Below are 22,746 nucleotides of genomic sequence, written 5' to 3'. Positions count from 1 at the left end.
GGAGGATAGAGGAAATAAGTTGGACTCGTGGAGAAAGAGATGTTGGTTGGGGAAGGGAATGAGGTGTGGAGGAGAGGAAGCATGCAGGAGGCAGAAAGAAAAAAATGTTGAATGCACAGTCAGAAGGAAGTCCAACCAGAAACTAATTAAATCACCAGACAACAAAGGTAGGAAAAATGATTTTATTTTCAATTTAGTGATTGAAATGTGTCAGTTTTGAGAATTTATAATTTGCTGTCTATTCTTCTATAGTTGTTACTGAGGTGATATTGCGTATTTTAAAGGCATCTGCCTTGACCTCTTTGAAAAATAAAACAAATATAAATGATAATTAACATTTTCAAGTTTATTAAAATATTTGATTTGCTCGCAAAACCAAATCCAATGTGATTTAAATTTAGTTAAGAATTAAGTTTAAAAAACAAACTTAACAGGACAATTGGAACTATTTTGAGAAAACAAAACATGTGAAGAAGGGAGTAAAACAAAATTAAGGAGTAAATACACCCGCTGTTGGGGTATTCTAAATGTGTATGCATTTTGGCATTATAGACGTGTATCTGTATTCTGTTGTACTATGTCTCCCTGTCTTTGCCCAATAAAGAAATATTATACTAAAAAAAAAAAAACTAATAAAAATGGGTAAGTAATAAAACAAGAGGTTGAGGAGGGTTACCCACTTAATTTTCACTTACCAGCGCTGCTAGTTGACTGTACAGTATCCTAATATAATAGATTTTAAATGATTCAATTAAAACCGTCCTTAAAAAGCCAGCTTTTTAGAAGACTTTTAAACTTAAGTTATTTTTCTTCTCTTACATTGATCGGGAACGAATTCTAAATCTGAGGGGCTGTAACAGAAAAAATCGTATCTCTCCTTGAGTAAACAAATTTTAGCGAAGAGACTACTAGTAAAGATTTTTCTTCAGATCTTAAAGATTTTGTGGGAATATAAGGAATTAGAAATAATTAGTATTTTATGTGTAAGTAATGCTATTTTATATGTAATTCTGTGGTTTACAGGTAACCAGTGCTTTTCTTTTAAAAGAGGAGTTACGTGATCAAATTTTTTCTTTTTAGTAATTATTTTTATTGCGGTATTTTGGAGAATTTGCAGTCTACGTAATTCTTTTAAAATAGATCCCTTGTACAGGGCTTTTGCAGTAGTCAATCTTTGATATGACTAGCGAATGTATTAGAATATTCAGCTATGATTCATCAAAAAAGGCTGATAATGATCTGATCAACCTTAAGCTATAAAAACATGTCCTCACAAGTGAACTTATTTGATCATGGTAGCTAAGTTTTTGATCCAATATAAACCCAAGTATTTTTACTTTAGTGACCACCTTCAGTGTAGTTTTGTTTATGGTTATGTCGGCTCCAAATTTCTGGCCCTTCCTGCAAGGGAATAGCATAATCTCTGTTTTAGATGTGTTAAGAGCCAGAGCTTATTGTCATGTAACCATTTGGATACGTTGACTGCTGTAATTTCTGCTCCTGAGCTAGAATCTAAAGGATACAGTAGTTGTACATCATCTGCATAAGCACATGGTATAAACCCAATTGACTGACTAAGTGTTAACAGTAGTGCCAAGAATACATTAAATAATAAGGGAAATAGGATTGATCCTTGCGGGATCCCAAAGCTTGTCGAAATTATACTTGAAGATGAGTTATTAAATGTTACCTTTGATGATCGTTCAGAAAAATAAGACTGAAACCACTGGAAAGCAACATCTGATATTCCCAAAGATCCTAGTCTGCTCAAGAGAAGATGATGGTCTATAATAAGTCTAATGATATGAGGAGAACTGATTGATGATGATCCCAGAAATATAGGACAGAGGATGTCACTACATACAGTGTGCTTTGTGGTTTTTAAAAAAAATTTTGTAGTTGCCATTATGAATTAATAAGATTATAATCTGTGTACATGAAAAATGAATGGAAGAAATTGCATTTCAAGTACTATTATAATGGGGGTGGGGGTCAGGGGCGGAGCTTGGGCTGGAGTACTTGGTTGGTATTTGTTAGACTTAGGGGGTACTTGGCTTGAAGAAGTTGAGAAACACTGGTCTAGGTGACTATGGAGTTCACTCAGTAAGGGCCCCTTTTACAAAGCTATAGTAGCAATTCTCCCATGGCAAATGCACCAAAGTCCGTTCAATTCCTATAGGCTTCAGTGCATTTGCTGTGGCAGAATTGCTATTGTAGCTTTGTATAAGGAGCCCTAAGGCAGGAACTACTGTCGCTTTACATTAGATTCAACATGAGTTTGAAGTTGGTTGAGTGGTTTGAAGTTGGTTGAATATCACTCTCAAGTACGGTAGTTTTGAAAGAAATTGAAGGTTTGATACTGGCCAGTAGTTATTTGGAATAAGAGGATCTGCATTACTTATTTTCAAGGGTGGCTTAAATGCTACTGGAATACTGCCTAAGTGTCAAACCTTAAAAAAGGAAGTATTGAGCACTGGAAAAAAATTTGGGGGGAGAACACTGCTTATGTTTCTATGTTCATTGTCCAATGTCATGATTCTGGCAGTTTGGGAGTCTTACATGTGAGAATATTAGGCCTACTTGTCCTTGGAAAAAGAAAAGATACTTAACTGTAGCAGATGTTCTTTGAGAAGAGGATGCATATATTCTCAGAGTCCATCCACCTTCCATAGTTGGGTTCTTAGCTCTTTTCTTTTTTTAACTAGATGCAAAATATCAGGCAAGCGCCCAGTATGGGCACTGCCTAAAGATTTAAAGTAACGGTGTACTTGATAATGACATCACTCATAATTGAGAATATATGCCTGCTTTCTTTGGAGAATACCTGCCAAAGGTAAGTATATTTGCTTTTTTGATTTGTGTCAGTTGACCCACATTTAGGATCTATGTTTTTGATTTATTTTTTTTTTCTATCTGTGTGTTCTCCTGAGCAAGGACTATGTCTATGAAGAGTTGTGTACATTTTGATAATACTGTATAAATGTATAAATATTTGTGTATGTGTAATAATGTATAAATATGTGTAATAATGTATAAATATGTGTAATAATGTATAAATATTTGTAGTTGGGTCAGGCCAATGGTCGTGTAGTTTTAAGCTCTCAGTTTTTGCCTCATGCATCTCTTATGGGTAAGTTAGCTACTTTGCTCCCCATCCCATACCACACCCCAAGCTATATATTGCATGGTGTGCTAATAAAATTTTTCATATTCTTAATCCAACAATTAGGTTTCATTTGGATCAGTTTAATGAATCTATGCACTTTATACATATCATTGCCTTCTGTTCTTCTCCCACAGTCAAGTTACTTTCAAAGTAAAAAAAACAGATAAATCACATGCCTACCCAGTATTGTAGCACCATTTGAAGTTTGGTTCAGCTCAGTCTTTGTTAGGGAGCAAGGGAACATACAGAGCACACAAACTGAATTAACGTAAATTATGTGTGATTTGGTGAGCTTCTCATACTGTAGAACTGAAGGTAAGAAAAACAAGAGATGCCAGAAGATCTTTGAAAAAGTTAAGAATATTAAACTGTACCAGAACAATTTGTGATACTTCAGATCATTTTTCTGTAATATTTCCCATAATTTTTTGGACTAAAATAATTTCCAGTGCAATAGGTGAGTCATTCTTAGTCATATGGGTTTCCCTCAATGGCCACGAGCCATCTGCAGAAGGAATGCACTCCAGATTTTTTTCTCTACTTCACAGGGAGCTTCTGCAAGCAAGCCAGAAGGAGTGTTTTTTTATTTTTTTTATTTTGCTCACTGTTTTCTTGGGTTTTTTGATGTTTTTAGAACTTTCTCAGTGTTTAAGTGCTTGGAGCTTTTCCATTTGGCTCTGCCTGCGGAGAGAAATCGCAGGCTCCAGTCTGTAGCTGACAGTCCAATCCCTGGTGATACCTGTTAGCCAGCATGCATAAAGATCTTTGGAGCCCTGGGCCATCCCCACATTTTTTTTCTCACCCATTGCCGGCCAAGGGTTCGAACACAGGCTGTTAGGCGTCCATCAGAGAGTCAGCAGTCTCGCAGGTGCTGGCTGCATTTGTTACTTGCCCACCCCCCCTTCTAAGTGTGTATCTATCAGTCCGCGGCAGTGGGGGTGCAGTCAGGCTTTGCTTCTGACCAGCAGCCAAAAGATAGACTTCTGTGAGGCATTTTAGAGTTGGAGGCAGTAATACTACTGTTAGAGCTGAGGCAGGAGGTAGCATAGCACATTCCTAGCACAGGTCACAGTGAATAAGGCCTGTGGGGTGGGGGTTCTGAAATTTACAAATTTTAAGGTTGCTGCATGTTCCCCCACCTCTAAAATCCTAAACTTGCCATTTTTATATTTTATTTAAAGCCTTAAATTGGCATTTTTTAGCACGAAAATTGTAGTGGTGGTCTTGGATTTTACCAATATTTTTTGCAAAAATTCCCCTGCTCTTTACAAACTGCAATTTTTTCCTCAATTCTTGTTGGAATGGAGTCCTTGGGCAATGATGTTATGAATTCATGCCTCGATTGCACCTCAGGAACGTCCTTGTCTAAGCAGCTTACAAAAAGGGTGATTAGCCCATTGGGATGGCCATCACTGTTTTCGGGGCCTTGTAATTACATTACATTACATTAGTGATTTCTATTCCGCCTGTGCCTTGTGGTTCTAGGCGGATTACAAATTATAATGCTGACAGTCCTGTGCAAAAAGATATGGATGCCCCACAGCCCATGAATTGCTGAGTGAGGTGATTAAGTTTGCGGACGATACAAAGTTATTCAGAGTAGTGAAGACACAGGGGGATTGCGAAGATCTACAAAGAGACATAATCAAGCTCGAGAAATGGGCAGCGACATGGCAAATGAGGTTCAACATGGATAAGTGCAAAATGATGCATGTCAGTAACAAAAATCTCATGCACGAATACAGGATGTCCGGGGCGGTACTTGGAGAGACCTCCCAGGAAGCCGTTTGCACAATGTGTTGCGGCGGCAAAAAGGGCAAACAGAATGCTAGGAATGATAACGAAGGGGATCACGAACAGATCAGAGAAGGTTATCATGCCGTTTTACCAGGCCATGGTGCGTCCTCACCTGGAGTACTGCGTCCAGCACTGGTCACCATACATGAAAAAAGACACGGTACTACTCGAAAGGGTCCAGAGAAGAGCGACTAAAATGTTTAAGGGGCTGGAGGAGTTGCCGTACAGTGAGAGATTAGAGAAACAGGGCCTCTTCTCCCTTGACAAGAGGAGACATGATTGAAACATTCAAAATACTGAAGGGAATAGGTAGGGAGAACAAGAGGGTACTCTAAAGTTGAAAGGGGATAGATTCCATACAAACGTAAGGATATTCTTCTTCACCCAGAGAGTGGTGGAAAGCTGGAACGCTCTTCCGGAGTCTGTTGTAGGGGAAAACACCCTCCTGGGTTTTAAGACAGGTGAGGCTGGACTCATTTTAGAGCACTGGTCTTTGACCCGGGGGCCGCCGCGTGAGTGGACTGCTGGGCACAATGGACCTCTGTTCTTACTCAGCAGCGGCAGTTCTTATGTTCTTAAGTCATCTGGGGATGACTCTTAAGCTCCATGCTCCTGATGTTATCTCAGGTTTCATTAAATTTTTGTGGAATGCCTATCATGAACACGGTACTTTGTGTAATCTAGCTGCACCTCAAGCTTGTCTCCCAATAGCCTTGCCTTCCAGGGCACATCTGTGCCACAGTCTGCAGCTGTTCCTGATTTGGGAGACCATGCTCGTGCAGATACGGGCAACGATGACCATTTTGTTGATCCCTTTTATGGAGACCAGGACATGTATGCTGGCTCTCAGGATCCTGCACAGGTTTCTGAGCCAATGTATGATCCTTCAGTTTTGCACTTTATTAGGTCTGCGGCCTTGATATATCTTCTCAGAGTCATTGCAGGAGTTGCATTTAGACATGCAACCCGCTCTGTCTGCCTCCTCTTTTTTCATGTGTGAAATGAGAACTCAGTCCACAGCATTTCCCTGGCATCTGGATATTAGTATTCTCATCTCGGAGCAATGGGACGCTCCGGAGGGGTCTCTCAAGGTGGTGAGAGCCATGTCCTATTTATTTCCTATGGCACAAGAGTGTCAGCAATTTTTCACTCCGCTTAGGGTGGATTCACTGGTGGCTTAAGTAACCAAGTGCACCTCCCTTCTGAGTAAGGGCAACGTGGTGCTTAAGGATATGCAGGACTACAACTTAGACATAATTCTCAAAAGGCTTTTCAAGGCAGTGGCTATGTGAGTCAAAGCAGCCTCGGCATCGACCTTTCTCACTCATGCTAGCTTATGTAGGCTGAGCACTTTGGAGTCTGAGGCAGTCAAGCCTCCTCCCCAACTTTTGTTGGAATGGGATTATGTGGCTGACACCCTGTTTGACATTCTTTGGGTCCTGTGCAAGACATCTGCTTACTCCATCTCTGCTCGTAGAATGCTCTGGATCAGACAGTGGGCTGGTGATTTCACTTCTAAATGCTACTTTTGCGAGGCTTTCCTTTAAGGGGCAGTTATTGTTTGGAAAAGTCCTTGATGATCTTATGAATTCTCTAGTGGACAGGCGCCTTACAGCAGACCCGAACCGCTAGAGGCTCTGGGAGGTCTAATTTTCATGGCTGTGGGCATTATTGGCAGTATTCTAGCTCCACGTCACAGAGCGCTTCCCAGGGCTACAGGCAGAGATTCTTGGGACCCAGACGTAACTAGTTCCCGACCGTTCCTTCAGCCAAAAAGTTGCACTGACGCAAGGTTGAAGCCTGCCCCGATGCATATAGGAGGCAGACTCTCAGCATTCCTGTCAGCTTGGGTCTGAATTTCAACCTACCAGTGGGTCTTGGATATCAACCAGTTCGGCTAATGACTGGAATTCGCATGACCTTTAGCAGATTGGTTCGTGGACTCTCCAGTGGGATGTCCAGACAAGGCTGTTAAAAGGCAAATCACGGTGCAGCATAGAGCCAGTCCTGTCTGAAGACTGGGGCTACAGCAGATACTCTACATACTATATCGGGTCAAAGAAAGGCTCCAAAGATTGGAGGCTCATCCTGTACCTTATGCATGTGAACGCTGCACTCAAAGTGCCGCGTTTCCACATGGAAATGGTTCATTCCGTTTTATAGCGGCAGTTGCTCCTGGGGAGTTTCTAGCCTCTCTGGATCTGACATAAGCCAACTTGCACATTTCCATCTTCCTGGGCCACAGAAAGTTTCTCATATTTCATGTGCTGGAAAATCATTATCAATTTTCAATCCTTTGGCCTGGCGACAGCTCCTCACATCTTCATCAAGGTGATGGTGGTAGTAGTGGCAGCTAATCTGCACAAGATGAGTTTGCAGGTCCACCCTTACCTGGACGACTGGCTGATCAGAGCTCCCTTGTTTTCTGAGGGTCAGAGGACTGTGGATCAAGCTGTCTGAGTCTTGGAAGACCTGGGCTGGATCATGAATTACAGATACTCCAAGGACGCCAACACAATCTTTGGAGTATCCACCGTGTTTCCCTGAAAATAAGACCTACCCCGAAAATAAGCCTTAGTCCCGGGATTTGCCAGCAGTTTCCCTTCCCTCCCTCCCTCCCATCCCTTGTGCAGCAGAACCCTTGAGCGAGCACCCACCACGCAGCCGAATCCCTTCCTCCCATCCAAACCCCGCCGACTGTGAGCGAGCCCTACATACCTCCCTAAGCAGCTTCAGGCCAGCAGCACTCTACACAGGCTGCTTCGGCCTTCCGCCCGTGAAATCATTCTGCCGCTGCTTAGGGAGGTATGTGATTTTTTAAAAAAATTTTAAATTGTCTTGTTATTGGCGTTGTTTTTATTTTGTTATGTTTTTGTTTTCCCTATTATATTTTAATTTGTATCTCGCTTAGAAATTGGATAAGCGACTGTATCAAATTTTAATAAAAACTTGAAACTGCGTACCATTCATTTGGCTCTGGTGCATCTACAGCAGATGCTGGAAGGCCAAAAAGTCTTCTCCGACAATGTGACAGCGGTGGCATCTGTCAGTCACTAGAGAGGTACCAGGAGTGCATCTCTGGCTCTGGATGTCTGTATGCTCTTCTACTGGGCAAAGCTTCACGTTCAGGCGCTCTCGGCAACACATGTAGCGGGAGATGACAATTTTCAAACAGACTTCCTTAGCTGACAGACCTTGGATCCGGGCGAGTGGATGCTGTCTTTGGAGATGTTTCAGGCTATAGTGCAATGCTGGGGTTGTCAACACTTCAAGCTCACGGCGACAGCAAAGAACAAGTAAGCCGACAGTATGTTTTTCCTTCCTGACCCATGTTAAGCCAAATCATTTGGTGAATCGCGGCCCATTAGAGCAGAGTAATTCTAGTGGCTCCAGATTTGCCTCATGTGCAAATCTGATGTGGCTCTGCAAAGGATGTGGCCTCCGGTTCTGGATCTGTCCAGACCTTCTGTCTCAGGATTCAGTCTGTCTAGAGAATCCAGATCGTTTTGCTCTTAAGGCATGGCTATTGAGCGCTAGCACTTAAGGGCTATTTGGTTGTGGTCATTGCTACTCTTCTAAAATCCAAGAAGTCGACTACGGTCTTGGCTTATGATAAGACCTGGAAGAATTTTCAACATTGGTTTGACCATGAATGTGTGGAACCATATTTGGCTCCGGTATCTGTGGTATTGGCCTTCCTCCAGAAGCGTCGGGACAAGGGCCTCACTGTAGCTTCCCTTCGAGTTCAGGTTACTGGGCTCTCTTGTTTCAGAACCTGAAATCGTATGCCTTCTCTGGCATCACACCTAGAATTCTGAAGGGGGATCTTAATGAAGTTCTGGTAGCTCCGATGACTGACCTTTACAACGAATCTCTAGAGCAGTGTTCCTCAAACTTTCTCGAGCCGTGGTACACTAAAGGTAGTGGCCGCGGTTCAAGGCACCTGGAAGTGCGCAGATGTTGCTGTGATGACATCATGTCGATGGCCGCGCATGCACGAAGGCCCTCCAGAAGGTCCCTGAGATGCCAGTGAGGGTGCTAGCAGGTAAGAGGGTCGGAGAGGAGAGGCGCTTGCGCCTGCTGATTGCCTACTGGATGTGCTTCTCACTGGCACCTCTCCTCCTCCCCAGCATACCACGGTACACCTGAAATCTCAGGAGGCACATTAGTGTACCACAGCACATAGTTTGAGATACACTGCTCTAGAGTCAGGAGTGGTAGCGGAGGACTGAAGAAGGGCATATGTGATCCCTCGCCACAAAAGTGGAAGTAAGGAAGAAGTAGGGCATTACATGCTGGTAAGTCTGACTTCTGTGGTAAGCAAATTAATGGAAACACTTTTAAAATAGAGAATGGTGAAGTTTCTGTAATCCTATGGATTACAGGACCCAAGGCAACATGGATTCACTAGAGGTAGGTCTTGTCAGACAAATCTGATCAATTTCGAAGACACTGGGGTGACCAGATAATTGGATAGAGGATGTGCACTTAGTGTGGTGTATTTAGATTTTAGCAAAGCCTTTGACGGTGTTCCACACAGACGTCTAATAAGCTGAGTGCCCTCGCGATGGGTGCCAAAGTGACGGGCTGGGTTAGGAATTGGTTCAGTGGAAGGCGACAGTTCTGATGGAGATAGTTCTGAGGAAAGGGATGTTACCATTGGTGTGCCTCAAGGTTCTGTTCTTGGGCCTGTTCGTTTTAACATTTTTATAAACAATATTGCTGAAGGGTTGTCGGGTAAGATTTGCCTCGTTGTGGATGATACCAAAATCTGCAATAGAGTAGACATGCTGGATGGTGTGAATAACATGAAGAAAGACCTGGCGAAGCTTGAAGAATGGTCTGAAATTTGGCAGCTAAAATTTAATGCTAAGAAATGCAAGGTCATGCATTTGGGCTGTAAAAACTTGAGGGAATGGTACAGTTTAGGGGGTGAAGAACTTATGTGCACGACAGAAGAGCGGGACTTGGGTGTGATTGTATGTGGCCAACAGGTTGAAAAGGTGATGACGAAAGCTAGAAGCATGCAAGGTTGCATAGGGAGAAGTATGGTCACTAGGAAAAAGGAGGTATTGATGCCTCTTTATAAGACTTTGGTGAGACCTCATTTAGAATATTGTGTACAATTCTGGAGGCCGCACCATCAAAAAGATATAAAAAGGATGGAGTCTGTCCAGAGGAAGGCTACTAAAATGGTATGTGGTCTTCATCATAAGGCGTATGGGGACAGACTTAAAGATCTCAATCTGTATACTTTGGAGGAAAGGCTGGAGAGGGGAGATATGATTGAGACGTTTAAATACCTACTTAATGTAAATTCACGAGTCAAGTCTCTTTTATTTGAAAGGAAACTCTGCAATGAGAGGGCATAGGATGAAGTTAAGAGGTGATAGGCTCCAGAGTAATCTAAGGAAATATGTTTTTTTACAGAAAGAGTGGTAGATGCATGGAATAAAGAGGACCTGGGATAGGCACATAGGATCTCTCGGAAAGAGAAAGATAATGGTTCCTGCGGATGGGCAGAGTAGATGGGCCATTTGGCCTTTATCTACCATTATGTTTGGATTAGACCACCAATCAAGCCACCTTTTCGCTTTGTGGGACCTTAATGTGGTTTTGTCCAGCCTTTCTAAAACTCCGTTTGAGCCTCTCAAAGATGCATCTCTTTTGGACTTGACGCTTAAGGTGATCTTTCTGGTCGCAACCACTTCAGCGAGATGTGTCTTGGAACTTCAGGCTCTTTCTTGTAAAGAACCTTTTCTGAAGATCTCAGTGTCTGAGATCTCCCTACGCACTGTTCCTTCTTTTCTGCTGAAGGTGGTTTTAGCTTTTCATGTTAATCAGGAAGTGCACTTGCCTGTCTTTCAGCCTACCGGGTCTAAGTTACAAGACCAAGTTTTTTAAAAGTTGGACGTGCACAGAGTGCTCCTTCGTTATTTGGAGGTCACCAACAAGTTTAATCTTTCAGACCATTTGTTTGTGCTGACTCATTCCTCCAAACGGGATGCTCTGGCTTCCAAAGCCATGATTTCCAGATAGATCTGTAAAGCCATTTCGTCAGCATTTATTATCTCTGGGAAACAGTCTCCTGTTTCTGTCAAGGCACATTCTACCAGGGCTGAAACTAGGACAGTATCCCCAGAGTTAATTTGCAGAGTTGCTACCTGGTCCAGTCTAAGTTTTACAGAGTGGACGTGTCGGCACGACAGGATTTTGAGGGCTGACACAGTCTGCCCACTCTAGATTTCTGAGACTGCTTTGGTATGCCCCATATGCCTAGAATGATTTACTTATTGCACTGGAAAAAGATTGTCCTTACCTTGATAATATCTTTTCCAGTAGATAGGTGAGTCAGTCTAGACTCCTGCCATGCCCTTCCTGCGCCTGCGTACTGTTTCTTTCTATTATGCCTCTCCAAGTTGATTCTTGGATGCCAGTCAAGTTCATATAGGGGTACTATAGGGGTAATATCCAAGCATAAAGTGCTCCATCGACAACAGGTGAAGTAGGAACACTCATGGGAAGTTTCCCAAGAACATTTCTGCTGGAAGTAAGATAGAAATTCAAACATGGAAACAGCCAACAAAGCTTCAAAGGCTCCTTTGATGCTTTGTTGGCTGTTTCCATGTTTGAATTTCTATCTTACTTCCAGCAGAAATGTTCTTGGGAAACTTCCCATGAGTGTTCCTACTTCATCTGTTGTCGATGGAGCTCTTTATACTTGGATATTAACTGCAAGTGGCAGCAGAGCTCCCTGTGAAGTAGAGAGTTAGAGAAAAATCCAGAGTGGATTCCTTTTGCAGATGGCTCACGGCCATTGGGAGAGAACCCACATTTCTAGAACGATTCACCTCTCTACTGGAAAAGATATTATCAAGGTAAGGGCATAATCTTTTTATTTTCTGTTGCATAAACACAGGCGTCTATACATTTGGTGATCTATCCATATTCGTGAACTGTTACAGAAGTATGTCAATCACATCTCTCAGCTCCTTCTCCTTCACCAGTGGAGTATAGTGCCCTCTAGTTTTTCCTTCTGTAAGCAAATTGAGAAAGTGTGTTCTGATCTGCTTTGTTCGATTTTTATTATTTTCAAGTATTTGTCTTCCTTTTCGTGAGTCTTCAGTTCTTTCTAAACCCCTGTATTGAACCTCTCCAAGTCCCGTCTCACTGAGAGTATTACCACCAGAAATATTGTCTATACCATGAGATCCGGAAGGATCTCAGAATTTCAGGTTCTTTCCTGCAGAGAGCCCTTCCATCCATGATCACAGAGGCTGGGGTTTCATTGCGCAACCTTTCTACCAAAGGTTGTGTCAGTGTTTTTCATATCAGTCCTATGGGTTCAACTAAGCAAGATAAGATATTGCAGAGGCTGGATGTGTGAAGAGTTTTACTTCACTACCTGGAAAGGACAAATGATTCTCAACTTTTCGGCCATCTTTTGGTTCCAACCGGTCAGTCAATATGAGGCAGACTATCTTCTAAGGCTTCTATCTCCAGATGGATTTGCATGGCAATTTCTTTGACATACATTGGCTGTAGCAAAAAGCCACCTTTTTCTCTCAAACTTCATTCAACCAGAAGTGTGGTGGAGTCTGGGCAGTTCCACCCGAAAAGCTTTGTAGAGCTTCTATTTGGTCTACTCTCCATATCTCTATAAGGTTCTACAGTGGACATGTTGCTTGAGAGGACACTGCTTTTGGTCCCATCTTAGACTTCTGACATTGCTTTGGTATGTCACCTCATGTACAGACTCTTGTGCTTATGTAACAGTGAAAGATTAGATTCTTACCTAGATAATCTTCTTTATCCCAGGACAAGCAGGCAGCATATTTTCACACATGGGTGACATCACTGACGGAGCCGCGGTATGGACACTTGAAAAGTGAATCGCAACTTGAAAGTTTAGAAAGTTCATGATCAGCCCACACCGCGCATGCGCGAGTGCCTTCCTGCCCAATGTAAGGGTGTGGTCCCTCAGTTTCTTAGTTTCCGTGGAGCTAAGAAGACATGTTTCAACAACTGTTGAAATTTTTTTCAAGCCTTCCCACTCTCACGTTTTTTATTTTTTAGTCACTCTCTTTATTTTTTTTCTTTTGTTATTTTACCTCTGGTAGAAAAAAAAAAATCTGTATTTTTTCTCCCTTGTGGGTTTTGGCCTGGCGGGGTCTGTTTATTCACCTTGGCCACTGTGTTTAATTTGGCTGAGGTGGTCTTCCCATCGATTTCACGCCTGCATATGGGATTTAAGAAGTGCGTTCGCTGTGCTCGGCCTATCTCTTTAACTGAACCACATCGTTGGTGTCTCCAGTGTCTAGGGCCCGAGCACCGTCCGGAAACTTGTACCCGTTCTTTCCTTCAGAACAGGACTTTGAGAAACCACCTTCTTCAACAGCAACAACTGTTCAATGTCTATGGAGGGGGAACCGACATCGCTACCGACACCGGCGCTGACCAAGATGACACTGCGCACATCGACACCAACAGAGACATCTCCGGTGTCACAACCTCCAGTGGGTAAGCCGGCTAAGAAGCCTTTCCTTACCCATCTGGGACTCAGGTCAAAATGGCATTGAGTCGAGAAATGCTGACCTCGAAAAACTCCCATAAGTGCCCGGTCCCGATCTTGGTGAGTGCCTCGACTTCGGCTTCCTCATCACCGGACCGGAGTGGAGTGCTGCACCAGTGGTACCGGGGAAAAAAGCCAGCTGTACTGATGCTCTCCCATAAGCAAAAGGTTGACAATTTGCTTCGGGAGGAATTGGGTGACCATTTTCAGATGTCGGTGCCGACTTAACTTATGGCCATGTCGACACCGACTCTCCAGGCCATGTTGACACTGACTCTTCAGGTGATAGTTCAGTCTGAGCAAATAACGACACCAACTGCACCTCAATCTGATGCTCCACCGGTGCAGAGACCATAGACACGGGAGTCGATCGATCTCGCTCCATGGCACCAGTTGTCCTCGAGACAAACATCGAGAGAGGTTACTCCAATGCGGTAGCAAAAACCCTCTCATAAAAGCAAACACCTCGAGGCTTCAACACTGAGTCTTCAACACTCTCATTCTGTACAAGACTTGGACTTATTTGGAGATTCGGACCAGGAACCACTCTCCTCGGATGAGGAAAATTCTTCAGCTTCACTTTCTCCATGGCTTTCTCCTGATGCTGAATTCCTTTTGAAGCGCTCTTCAGAACTTTCCATTCCTCTTGAAGCAGACTCTAAACACAGTAAAGAATTCTTAGAGGCTTTGGGCTTTGAACTTCCACTTCATGCCATTTTGTGGGAAACTTTCTATAAAAATCTGGAAACTCCTCTGTCCATCCCAGTGTCTCCTAAAAAGCTTGAGTCCTTGTACAGAGTAGTTCCTATTCCTGTTTTTGATAAACTTCAACTTCTTCATGAGTCTCTACTGGTGGAATCAACTGTCAAGAAGTCTTCAGGGACTAGTGTCTACGCATCTGTCCCTCCTGGTAGAGGGTAAGGCCATGGACAAATTAGTAAGCGCCTGTATCAAAATGCAATGTTGGCGAACTGAGCTGGAAACTACAATTTCCATTTTTCTTTCTATCTGAAGCATCTGGTCAAGCAGTTTTCAGCTTTTCAGAAATATGTTCCTGCTCACAAAGCAAGGGCTTTTCAAAACCTTATTTCCACAACTGTACAATTATGGAAACATATGGTTTGTTCTTCCTATGACACGTTTGAGCTTACTTCATGTGCTGCAGCCATGTTTGTGCCTATGAGACTACTTGCGTAGCTCCGTGGCTCCGAGCTTGATGTCAACCACCAAGATCATTTAGCCAATGCTCCATGTCTTGGGGATGAACTTTTTGGACCATCCATGGACACTGCCGCTCAAAGATTGTTGACCCATGAGACCAGATGGGAATACTTTGGTCAAACCAAAAAAAAAAGCCTCCACCTTCTCAACCTTTCCGACCTGCTGCGTCTTACCAACGCAGGTTTACTGCTAAAACTACTACTCCTGCTCAGCCTAGGAAGCAGAAGCAACAACCCCATCAACAGCCTAAACAGCAGCAGGCTGCTCAACCAAAGACTAAACCAACCTGTTTGACATGTTCTTCAGGAGCATAGCCGCAGTTCCCATTCTCCAACTGCTGCCTCAGCCGATCAGAGGGCGGCTTCAACATTACTTAAATCATTAGGAGCTCATCACCACAGATCTCTGGATTCTAGACATCAATCGTCAGGGGTTTGCTCTACATCATTCGTCAGGGGTTTGCTCTCCAATTCATACCCTATCTCTGGATCATCCTCCAAGAGAGTCTTTTTCCGGACCCAGCACAATCTTCTCCTCTCATTGAGGAGATTCAATCCCTCTTCCTTCTCAATGCCTTCGAGGAGGTTCCTTTATCTCAGCAGAGTCAGGGATTCTACTCCCGGTATTTTTTTATCCCGAAAAAGATGGGAGGTATACGACCTATTCTGGATCTCAGAGATCTCAACAAATTTCTAGTCAAAGAGAAATTCCGGATGCTCTCCCTTGCTCTTCTTTATCCACTTCTGGATCAGAACGGCTGGCTATGCTCGCTGGATCTCAAAGAAGCCTATACGCATATTCCAATCCATCGGGCTTCCAGGAAGTATCTCCATTTTCAGGTAAATCAATGTCACTATCAGTACAAGATCCTTCCCTTCGGACTGGCATCTTCTCCCAGGGTCTTCACAAAGTGCCTGATAGCAGTAGCTGCATCTCTTTGATCCTATGGTCATCAAGTCTTTTTTTACCTGGATGATTGATTGATCAAAGCTTCTTCGGCTCAGGAGGTGGCTCTGGCAATATCTCAGACCATATCCTTTCTCCAAATTTTGAGATTCAAAGTCAGTTTCCTCAAGTCCCACCTCAATCCGCCTCAACATCTAATGTTCATTGGGGCTGTCCTAGACAATATTTTCCTGAGAGCATTTTTCCCTCTAGATCGTCTACAGGCTCTCTTCAGCCTCTGTCAACAGATGTTCTCTGTTCAAACCATCTCATTGAAGCGCATGATGGTTCTCCTGGGCCACATGACTTCCACTATACATGTCACACCACTGGCAAGGCTACATCTTCGTACTCCTCAGTGGACCCTTGCGTCTCAGTGGTCTCAAGCAACAGATCGTCTCTCACAGCAAATTTCTGTAACATCATATCTTCTGCAGTCGCTTCACTGGTGGATGACCTCCAATCTATCCAAAGGTCTTCTTTTTTATTTATCTCCTCATCAAAAGGTGATCACGACTGATGCATCTCCCTATGTTTGGGGAGCATATATGGCCGATCTTCAGACCCAAAGTCATTGGTCCAACAGAGAATGGAAATTTCACATCAGTTTCCTAGAGCTCAGAGTGATATATTACGCCCTCAAGGCTTTTCAACATCTCTTGAGTCCTCAAGTACTCCTCTTTCGCACAGACAACCAAGTAGCAATATATTACATAAACAAGCAAGGAGGTACGGGCTCTCTCCTCCTATGCCAGGAAGCACAGAAAATCTGGCTTTGGGCCTCAGTTCTGCTTCAGACTATATTCTCCTCACTGTCTGGAAGCAGATGCATTTCTTCTGGACTGGACGAACATGTTTCTCTACGCATTTCCACCCACTCCTCTCATACTGAAGACTGTTCAAACTCAAGTGAGAGTCAGTCACCATGATTCTCATTGCTCCTTGGAGGCCCAGGCAGCATTGGTTCTCCCTTCTACTTCAACTCAGCTCCAGGGAGCCAATACCTCTGCAAATGTTTCCTACTCTGCTTACTCAGCATCAAGGAGCTTCTTCCAACCTGCACTCATTACACCTCACAACTTGGTTTCTCTCGGGCTGAATCTGTCTCAGTTACATCTTTCTCAGCCTGTACGCAATATTATTGACGCCTTCAGGAAGCCAGCCACGCAAAATTGTTATCAACAAAAGTGAACTCGATTTTCTTCCTGGTGTCTTCTTCATCATCACGATTCAACTTTCTTGTCAGTGGACTTCGTGTTGGATTATCTTCTTCATCTGTATTACTCTGGACTCAAATCTACATCTATCAGAGTCCATCTCAGTGCTATTACAGCTGTTCACATGCCAGTCGAGGGAAAACCTCTAACTGCTCATCCTTTGGTCTCCAGATTCATGAAAGGGCTTTTCAATGTTAAACCACCTCTCAAACCTTGTCCACTAGTCTGGGACCTTAAAGTGGTTCTCTCCATCCATTTGAACCAATGGCCACAGCTCATTTCAAGTTTCTTACCTGAAAATTTTTTTTTTCTTATCTCTCTCACTTCAGCTCAGCGAGCCGTTGAGTTATAAGCCTTGGTGGCAGATCCTCCTTTCACAGTTTTTCACCATGATAAAGTGGTTCTACACATGCATGCAAAGTTTCTTCCGAATATTGTCACGAAGTTTCATCTCAATCAGTCGATTGTTCTCTAGGTTTTTTTTCCCTAAGCCTCATTCTCATGCTGGAGAAACGGCGCTGAACACTCTGGACTGTAAATGTGTTTTGGTTTATTACATCGACAGGACAAAGCCACATAGAACAACTTCACAACTTTTCATATCATTTGATCTTGACAAATTGGGGCATCCTGTTTCCAAGGGAACAATTTCCAGCTGGGTATCTGTCTGTATATCGTTCTGCTGTGCTCGGACTGGACTACACCTGGAGAGTCATGTCACAGCTCACAAAGTCTGAGCTATGGCAGCTTCTGTAGCTTTCCTTAGATCTACTCCTGTTGAGGAAATCTGTAAAGCTGCCACCTGGTCCTCAGTTCATATATTATCACCTTGCATTATTGTCTTGAGTCTTTCTCCAGATGGGATGGGCACTTTGGCCAATCAATATTACAAAATTTATTTTATTGAAGGCCAACACTCCCACCATCTCATTCGAGTGAGCTTGAAGGTCCCCCTTGTGTGAGAATACGCTGCCTGCTTGTCCTGGGATAAAGCACAGTTACTTACCGTAACAGGTGTTATCCAGGGGCAGCAGGCAGATATTCTCACAACCCACCCACCTCCACTGTTTGGCTTCTTAGCTGGCTTATCTTAATTGAGGGACCGCATGCCTATGTTGGGTGGGAAGGCACTCTCTCATGCGCGGTGCGGGCTGATCGAACTTTCTAAGCTTTAAAGTTGTGATTCACTTTTCAAGTGTCCGTACCGGGGCTCTGTCAGTGATGTCACCCATGTGTGAGAATATCTGCCTGCTGTCCCTGGATAACATCTGTTACGGTAAGTAACTGTGTTTTCTGTTAATATACACTGGAGTCTGTAAGACCCGTTCTGTGAGTTTGCAATTTGCCTACTTTCTGCCTTGGACAACTCTATAGTCCAGAACTGAAGTTCTCCTAACAATTGGATGAACGTGTATGAATAAATTACTGATCAAGTAATGAGCTCGTTGAGCTTTGGAACTCCTTATATATTAGTGCTAGTTGCAGACAGCAGGATGGTTCATTGATACATCTACGTTGCAAATTCATGCTAATTATTGTGCCTTTTCATGAGTTAAACAGCAGAACAGAAATATATGATATCTCCAGGGAAGTTCCCCATACCCCTCTTCTTTTCTTCTGTCACAGTCGAGATTGATTGTTTTGGCACAAACTGAAGAGGGCAAGCCACCGGTGAAGAGGAGGAGCTTATTGACATCCTTCTTCAATAGTTTGTGAGTACCTAACATACCGACTCCTGTGTATATTAACAGAAAGAAGATTCCTTTAATCTTTCATAGGTGGGTTTTCTTTCAACTTTACTGAAGCTGCCTTTGCTGGGCATTTCTGTTGTCAGTATTTCAGGAATGTTCAGAATCATTCTTCATCCTTGCTCGCCTCTCCTTTTCTTCTCTGCATCTTCTTTACCAGTGATGAAGAAGAATTGCTGATTAGTGAGGAAGAAATTCCCTTCAAAGATGACCCAAGAGATGAAACCTATAAACCGCACTTAGAAAGGTAGTAATTCTAACTTTATCTCTAAATTATTTATATGTGGGATTGCGAGTAATATTGAGTATTGCTGTTGGGAAGATATATTAATATTATTAATGATTTGATTTTTAGAAATATTCCATTAATCACTGCCAGTTACTGAAAAACTCATGCTTCACCTCGCAATTCTTAAAAGCACTGGGGAGCACTTCATTGGCTATTTCTTTTGGGTGGGGGTATGTGAAACTAATGGATTCCTCCTTAGAATCCATACCAGACCATTCAAGAACTCCTGGGTTATGTCTGCTAACCAGGAGATGGAGACAAAAAAATAAAGTAGTTCTGTGTGGTTTGCTTCATAAGGGCACCGTGCAACCTCAGAATGCTCAGTATTTTTGTCTCCAGTAGATAGCTGGAGGTCAAACCATGCAGCTCTGGACAGGTTCTGTAACAGGCTGCTGGGCCAGTTGGAGAACCAAGTACCCAAATGAAAAAGCAAAAGCTCATTTAAAGAGTTGCTATACTAGGACATACTGAAGGTCCATGAAGTGCAATATCCTATTTCCAAAAGTGGCCATCCAAGGTCATAAGTTTTAGCAAGATCCAAAAAAATAAAACAGATTTTATGCTGATTATCTACTATAATAAAACCCTTAGCGCACATGCACATTTGAAACTTCGTGCTTCCGTATAGAGAGCTGCACGGAAACGGAGATGACGGGAATCCCGCGGGACCCACAGGGATCCCATGGGTTCCCCCTTTGGGTCGCGGGGATCCTGTGGGGACGCCCCCTAGGGTCGCAGGGATCCCGTGGGGACGCCTCCTAGGGTTGCAGGGATCCTGCGGGGTTCCGAAGCACTCAAGCTGCGAGGCTCGTCTTCTTTTCCCTACCTACCCTACCGTAGCACACAGCCGACCCGGAAGTCTTCCACGATGTTAGTGCTGATGTCGGAGGGAGGGCTTAAGCAAAGCCCTCCCTCCCTCCGACATCAGCGCTGACATCGGGAAGACTTCCGGTCGGCTGTGTGCTGCGGCAGGGTAGGTAGGGAAAAGAAGACCAACCGAGCTTTCTAAAAAACAGGGGTTGCTTGACTTTTTTTTTTTTTTTCTTTTTCTCTCTCTCTCTTTGATTCTTCCTTATTAGCAAATAGGAAAAGGGGAGCCAGGGGAGAGGTGATCGCAAAAAGTAATCCACCTTCGAGGGAACCAAAGGCAAGGTAGAAGAAGGGGACAGAGTTCTCTTACTTGGAATAGACAACATTTCTCTTATTTCAGATGCTAAGGACCATTTGCAGCCAGGGAAGCAGATGCGTGCAGAGTATTTTCAGAGTTAAACTGGTTTACTGTAGCCGGAAATATATAGTGTGCATGCTTTAAAATAAGAAGCCAATGCTCCAAATTCAAAGTAAAATTTATATTTTTTTTTAAATAAGAAACTAAGGTAGTTAATTCTAAATAGACAGTTATTATAGCATCTGTGGATTGGTTATGAGAAATAGTTGTTTCTGAAAAGGGTGTTCTAGATGGCTATGGTATGTCTGGTGTGTGGGGGGTATGCCTGTGTATGTTTGTGGGGTGTGTGGGGAGGGTGGGTGTGAGAGTGGGATGAGGTACCGAGGGCATTGTGGTTGGTAGCACATACTCAAACTGCAGCGGAGTTTAGCTGGGCATTCATGCCTGATTTGAAAGTGACTACACTTAATGTGGATGGAGTCAAGTCTCCCATTACCGTAAGCGTTCACGGATATTGACTCATCTCAGGAAGCTGGGTACTGATATAGCATATTTGTAAGAGACCCACCTTTCTCAGATCGAGCATGCCAAGCTGCTGAAGGGTTGGGTGGGGGAAGTCTACTCTTCTACCTTCAGTGGGAGGCAAAGGGGTGTTGCCATCTTAATGCATAAGAGATTGCCATTTACTCTACATCAGTGGTCGGCAAACCACGGCTCGCGAACCACATGCGGCTCTTTATCCACTTGAGTGCGGCTCGCGGCTCTGCTTCAACCGCTGGTCCACAGAAATTTTCTGCTGGTCCACAGGGCCAGCACCTCCATCGGGTCCAAGAGATTGTTCAGTAACTGCCGGTCTTCGGTGCGATCAATGTGGCATCTTTGTGCTGGCTCCCTGAGTACTACAGTGCACAAAGCCATGGGAAAAGGCTTCTACCCGTGGCCTGCGCCTGACTCGGAAGCCTTCTCTCTGACGTCGCAAAGTCAGAGGGAAGGCTTCCAGATGAGGTGTGGGACGCGCGCAAGGAGCTGCTTCCCACAGCTTTGTGCAAGGCAGCACTCAGGGAGCCAAACCAAAGACCCTGCGTTGATGGCACCATGGACCAGCCTGAAGCTAACACCATCCATGCTGACTGGGATCCCGAAGATTCCCTTCATTCAAGATTGTGTCCAATTTGCTTTTAATTAGTGTTTCCGTGAGTTTGCACACTATTGATGTGAGACTCACCGGTCTATAATTCGCAGCCTCTGCCCTGCAACCCTTTTTATGCAGAGGAACGACTAATTTCCAGTCCAGGGGAACTTTCCCCTTACTTAGGGAGAGATTGAATAGCTCAGCCAACGGTTTCGCCAGGACATCGCTCAATTCTCTGAGCACTCTTGGGTGCAAATTGTCTGGTCCCATGGCTTTGTTCACCTTGAGTCTTGCCAGTTCACTGTAAACTTCACCTGGTGTGAACTCAAAATTCTGAAACTGGTCTTCTGTGCTTTGTGTTGCCTTCAACTGCGGACCGTGTCCCGGTGCCTCACAGGTGAAGACTGAGCAGAAGTATTCATTCAGTAGTTCGGCTTTATCAGAATCTGCTTCCACGTAACTTCCGTCCGGTCTTCTAAGGCATACTATTCCACCTGTGTTCCTTTTTCTGTCACTAATATACCTGAAGAAGGATTTGTCCCCCTTTTTAATGTTTTTTGCCAGAATTTCTTCCACTCGAAGTTTTGCCTCCCTAACTGCCATTTTGACCGCTGTAGACCTGATCCTATATTCTACCTTTGCCTCTCTTTTCTCAGTGCGCTTGTAGGAGAGAAACGCTTTTTATCCCAGGACAAGCAGGCAACATATTCTTGACTGATGGGTGACGGCACCGACGGAGTCCCGGACTCCCGGTATGGACAATTTTAGAGTGATTGCACTCTAAGAACTTAGAAAGTTCTAGCAAGGCCGCACCGCGCGTGCGCGAGTGCCTTCCCGCCCGACGAAGGCGCGCGGTCCCCAGTTTCTTAGTTTCCGCGGAGCTAAGAAGACGCGTGTTTTCCAACGGCTGTTGGATAATCTCTTTTTTGCCTTCCCGCTCGCGTTTTTTCTTCGTGAAACTCTTCACGTTTTCTTTTTTAGTTCTTTTCTTAATTACAGTTAAAAAAAAAAAAAAAGTATTTTTTTTCGACTTTTTTTGGTCGGCCCCGGTGGGGCCTGTTGGCACCATCGAAGCCTCGGGCTTCGATTTTGCTACTGCCGTTTTTCCCTTCATGCCCCCTTCACCGGGTTTTAAAAAATGTCAGCGGTGTGCACGCCCTATTTCCTTATCCGACCCGCACAAGTGGTGCCTTCAGTGTTTGGGTCCGGACCATAGGGCTGAGACGTGCACCCGCTGTAGTTCTCTTCAAAAGAGAACTTTGAAGAATCGCCAAATTCAACAGCAGATTCTTTTCGGTGCCGCTATGGAAGTTCCACCGGCATCGACCCCGGCATCGGCAACTTCCTCCAAGTCGGTACCGGTGGTTTCGACACCGCAAGATGCATCTTCGGTGTCGCACCCCACAGGTAAGCCGGCTAAGAAGCCAACCCCTACAGTTCTTGGCCCGCCAGTCGAACATGCAGTGAGCCAAGTCCTGCAGACTGTGCGCC

At 44.0% G+C, this 22,746-nt stretch overlaps 1 protein-coding gene across 1 annotated transcript in view; it reads left to right on the top strand.

Annotated features, from left to right (window-relative positions):
* ZFP91 (ZFP91 zinc finger protein, atypical E3 ubiquitin ligase) overlaps window positions 1-22,746 on the top strand; it is a 119,877-nt gene that overhangs the window by 41,687 nt on the left and 55,444 nt on the right. The window contains 1 exon segment of the mRNA XM_033920160.1: window positions 18,827-18,913. Coding sequence (XP_033776051.1) covers window positions 18,827-18,913 — 87 coding nt within the window.

This window comes from Geotrypetes seraphini, chromosome 14, assembly GCF_902459505.1.
Source record: "Geotrypetes seraphini chromosome 14, aGeoSer1.1, whole genome shotgun sequence".
Classification (NCBI taxonomy): domain Eukaryota; kingdom Metazoa; phylum Chordata; class Amphibia; order Gymnophiona; family Dermophiidae; genus Geotrypetes; species Geotrypetes seraphini.
Note: the sequence above shows the minus strand (reverse complement) of the source record. Positions and strands in the feature narration are given on the sequence as shown.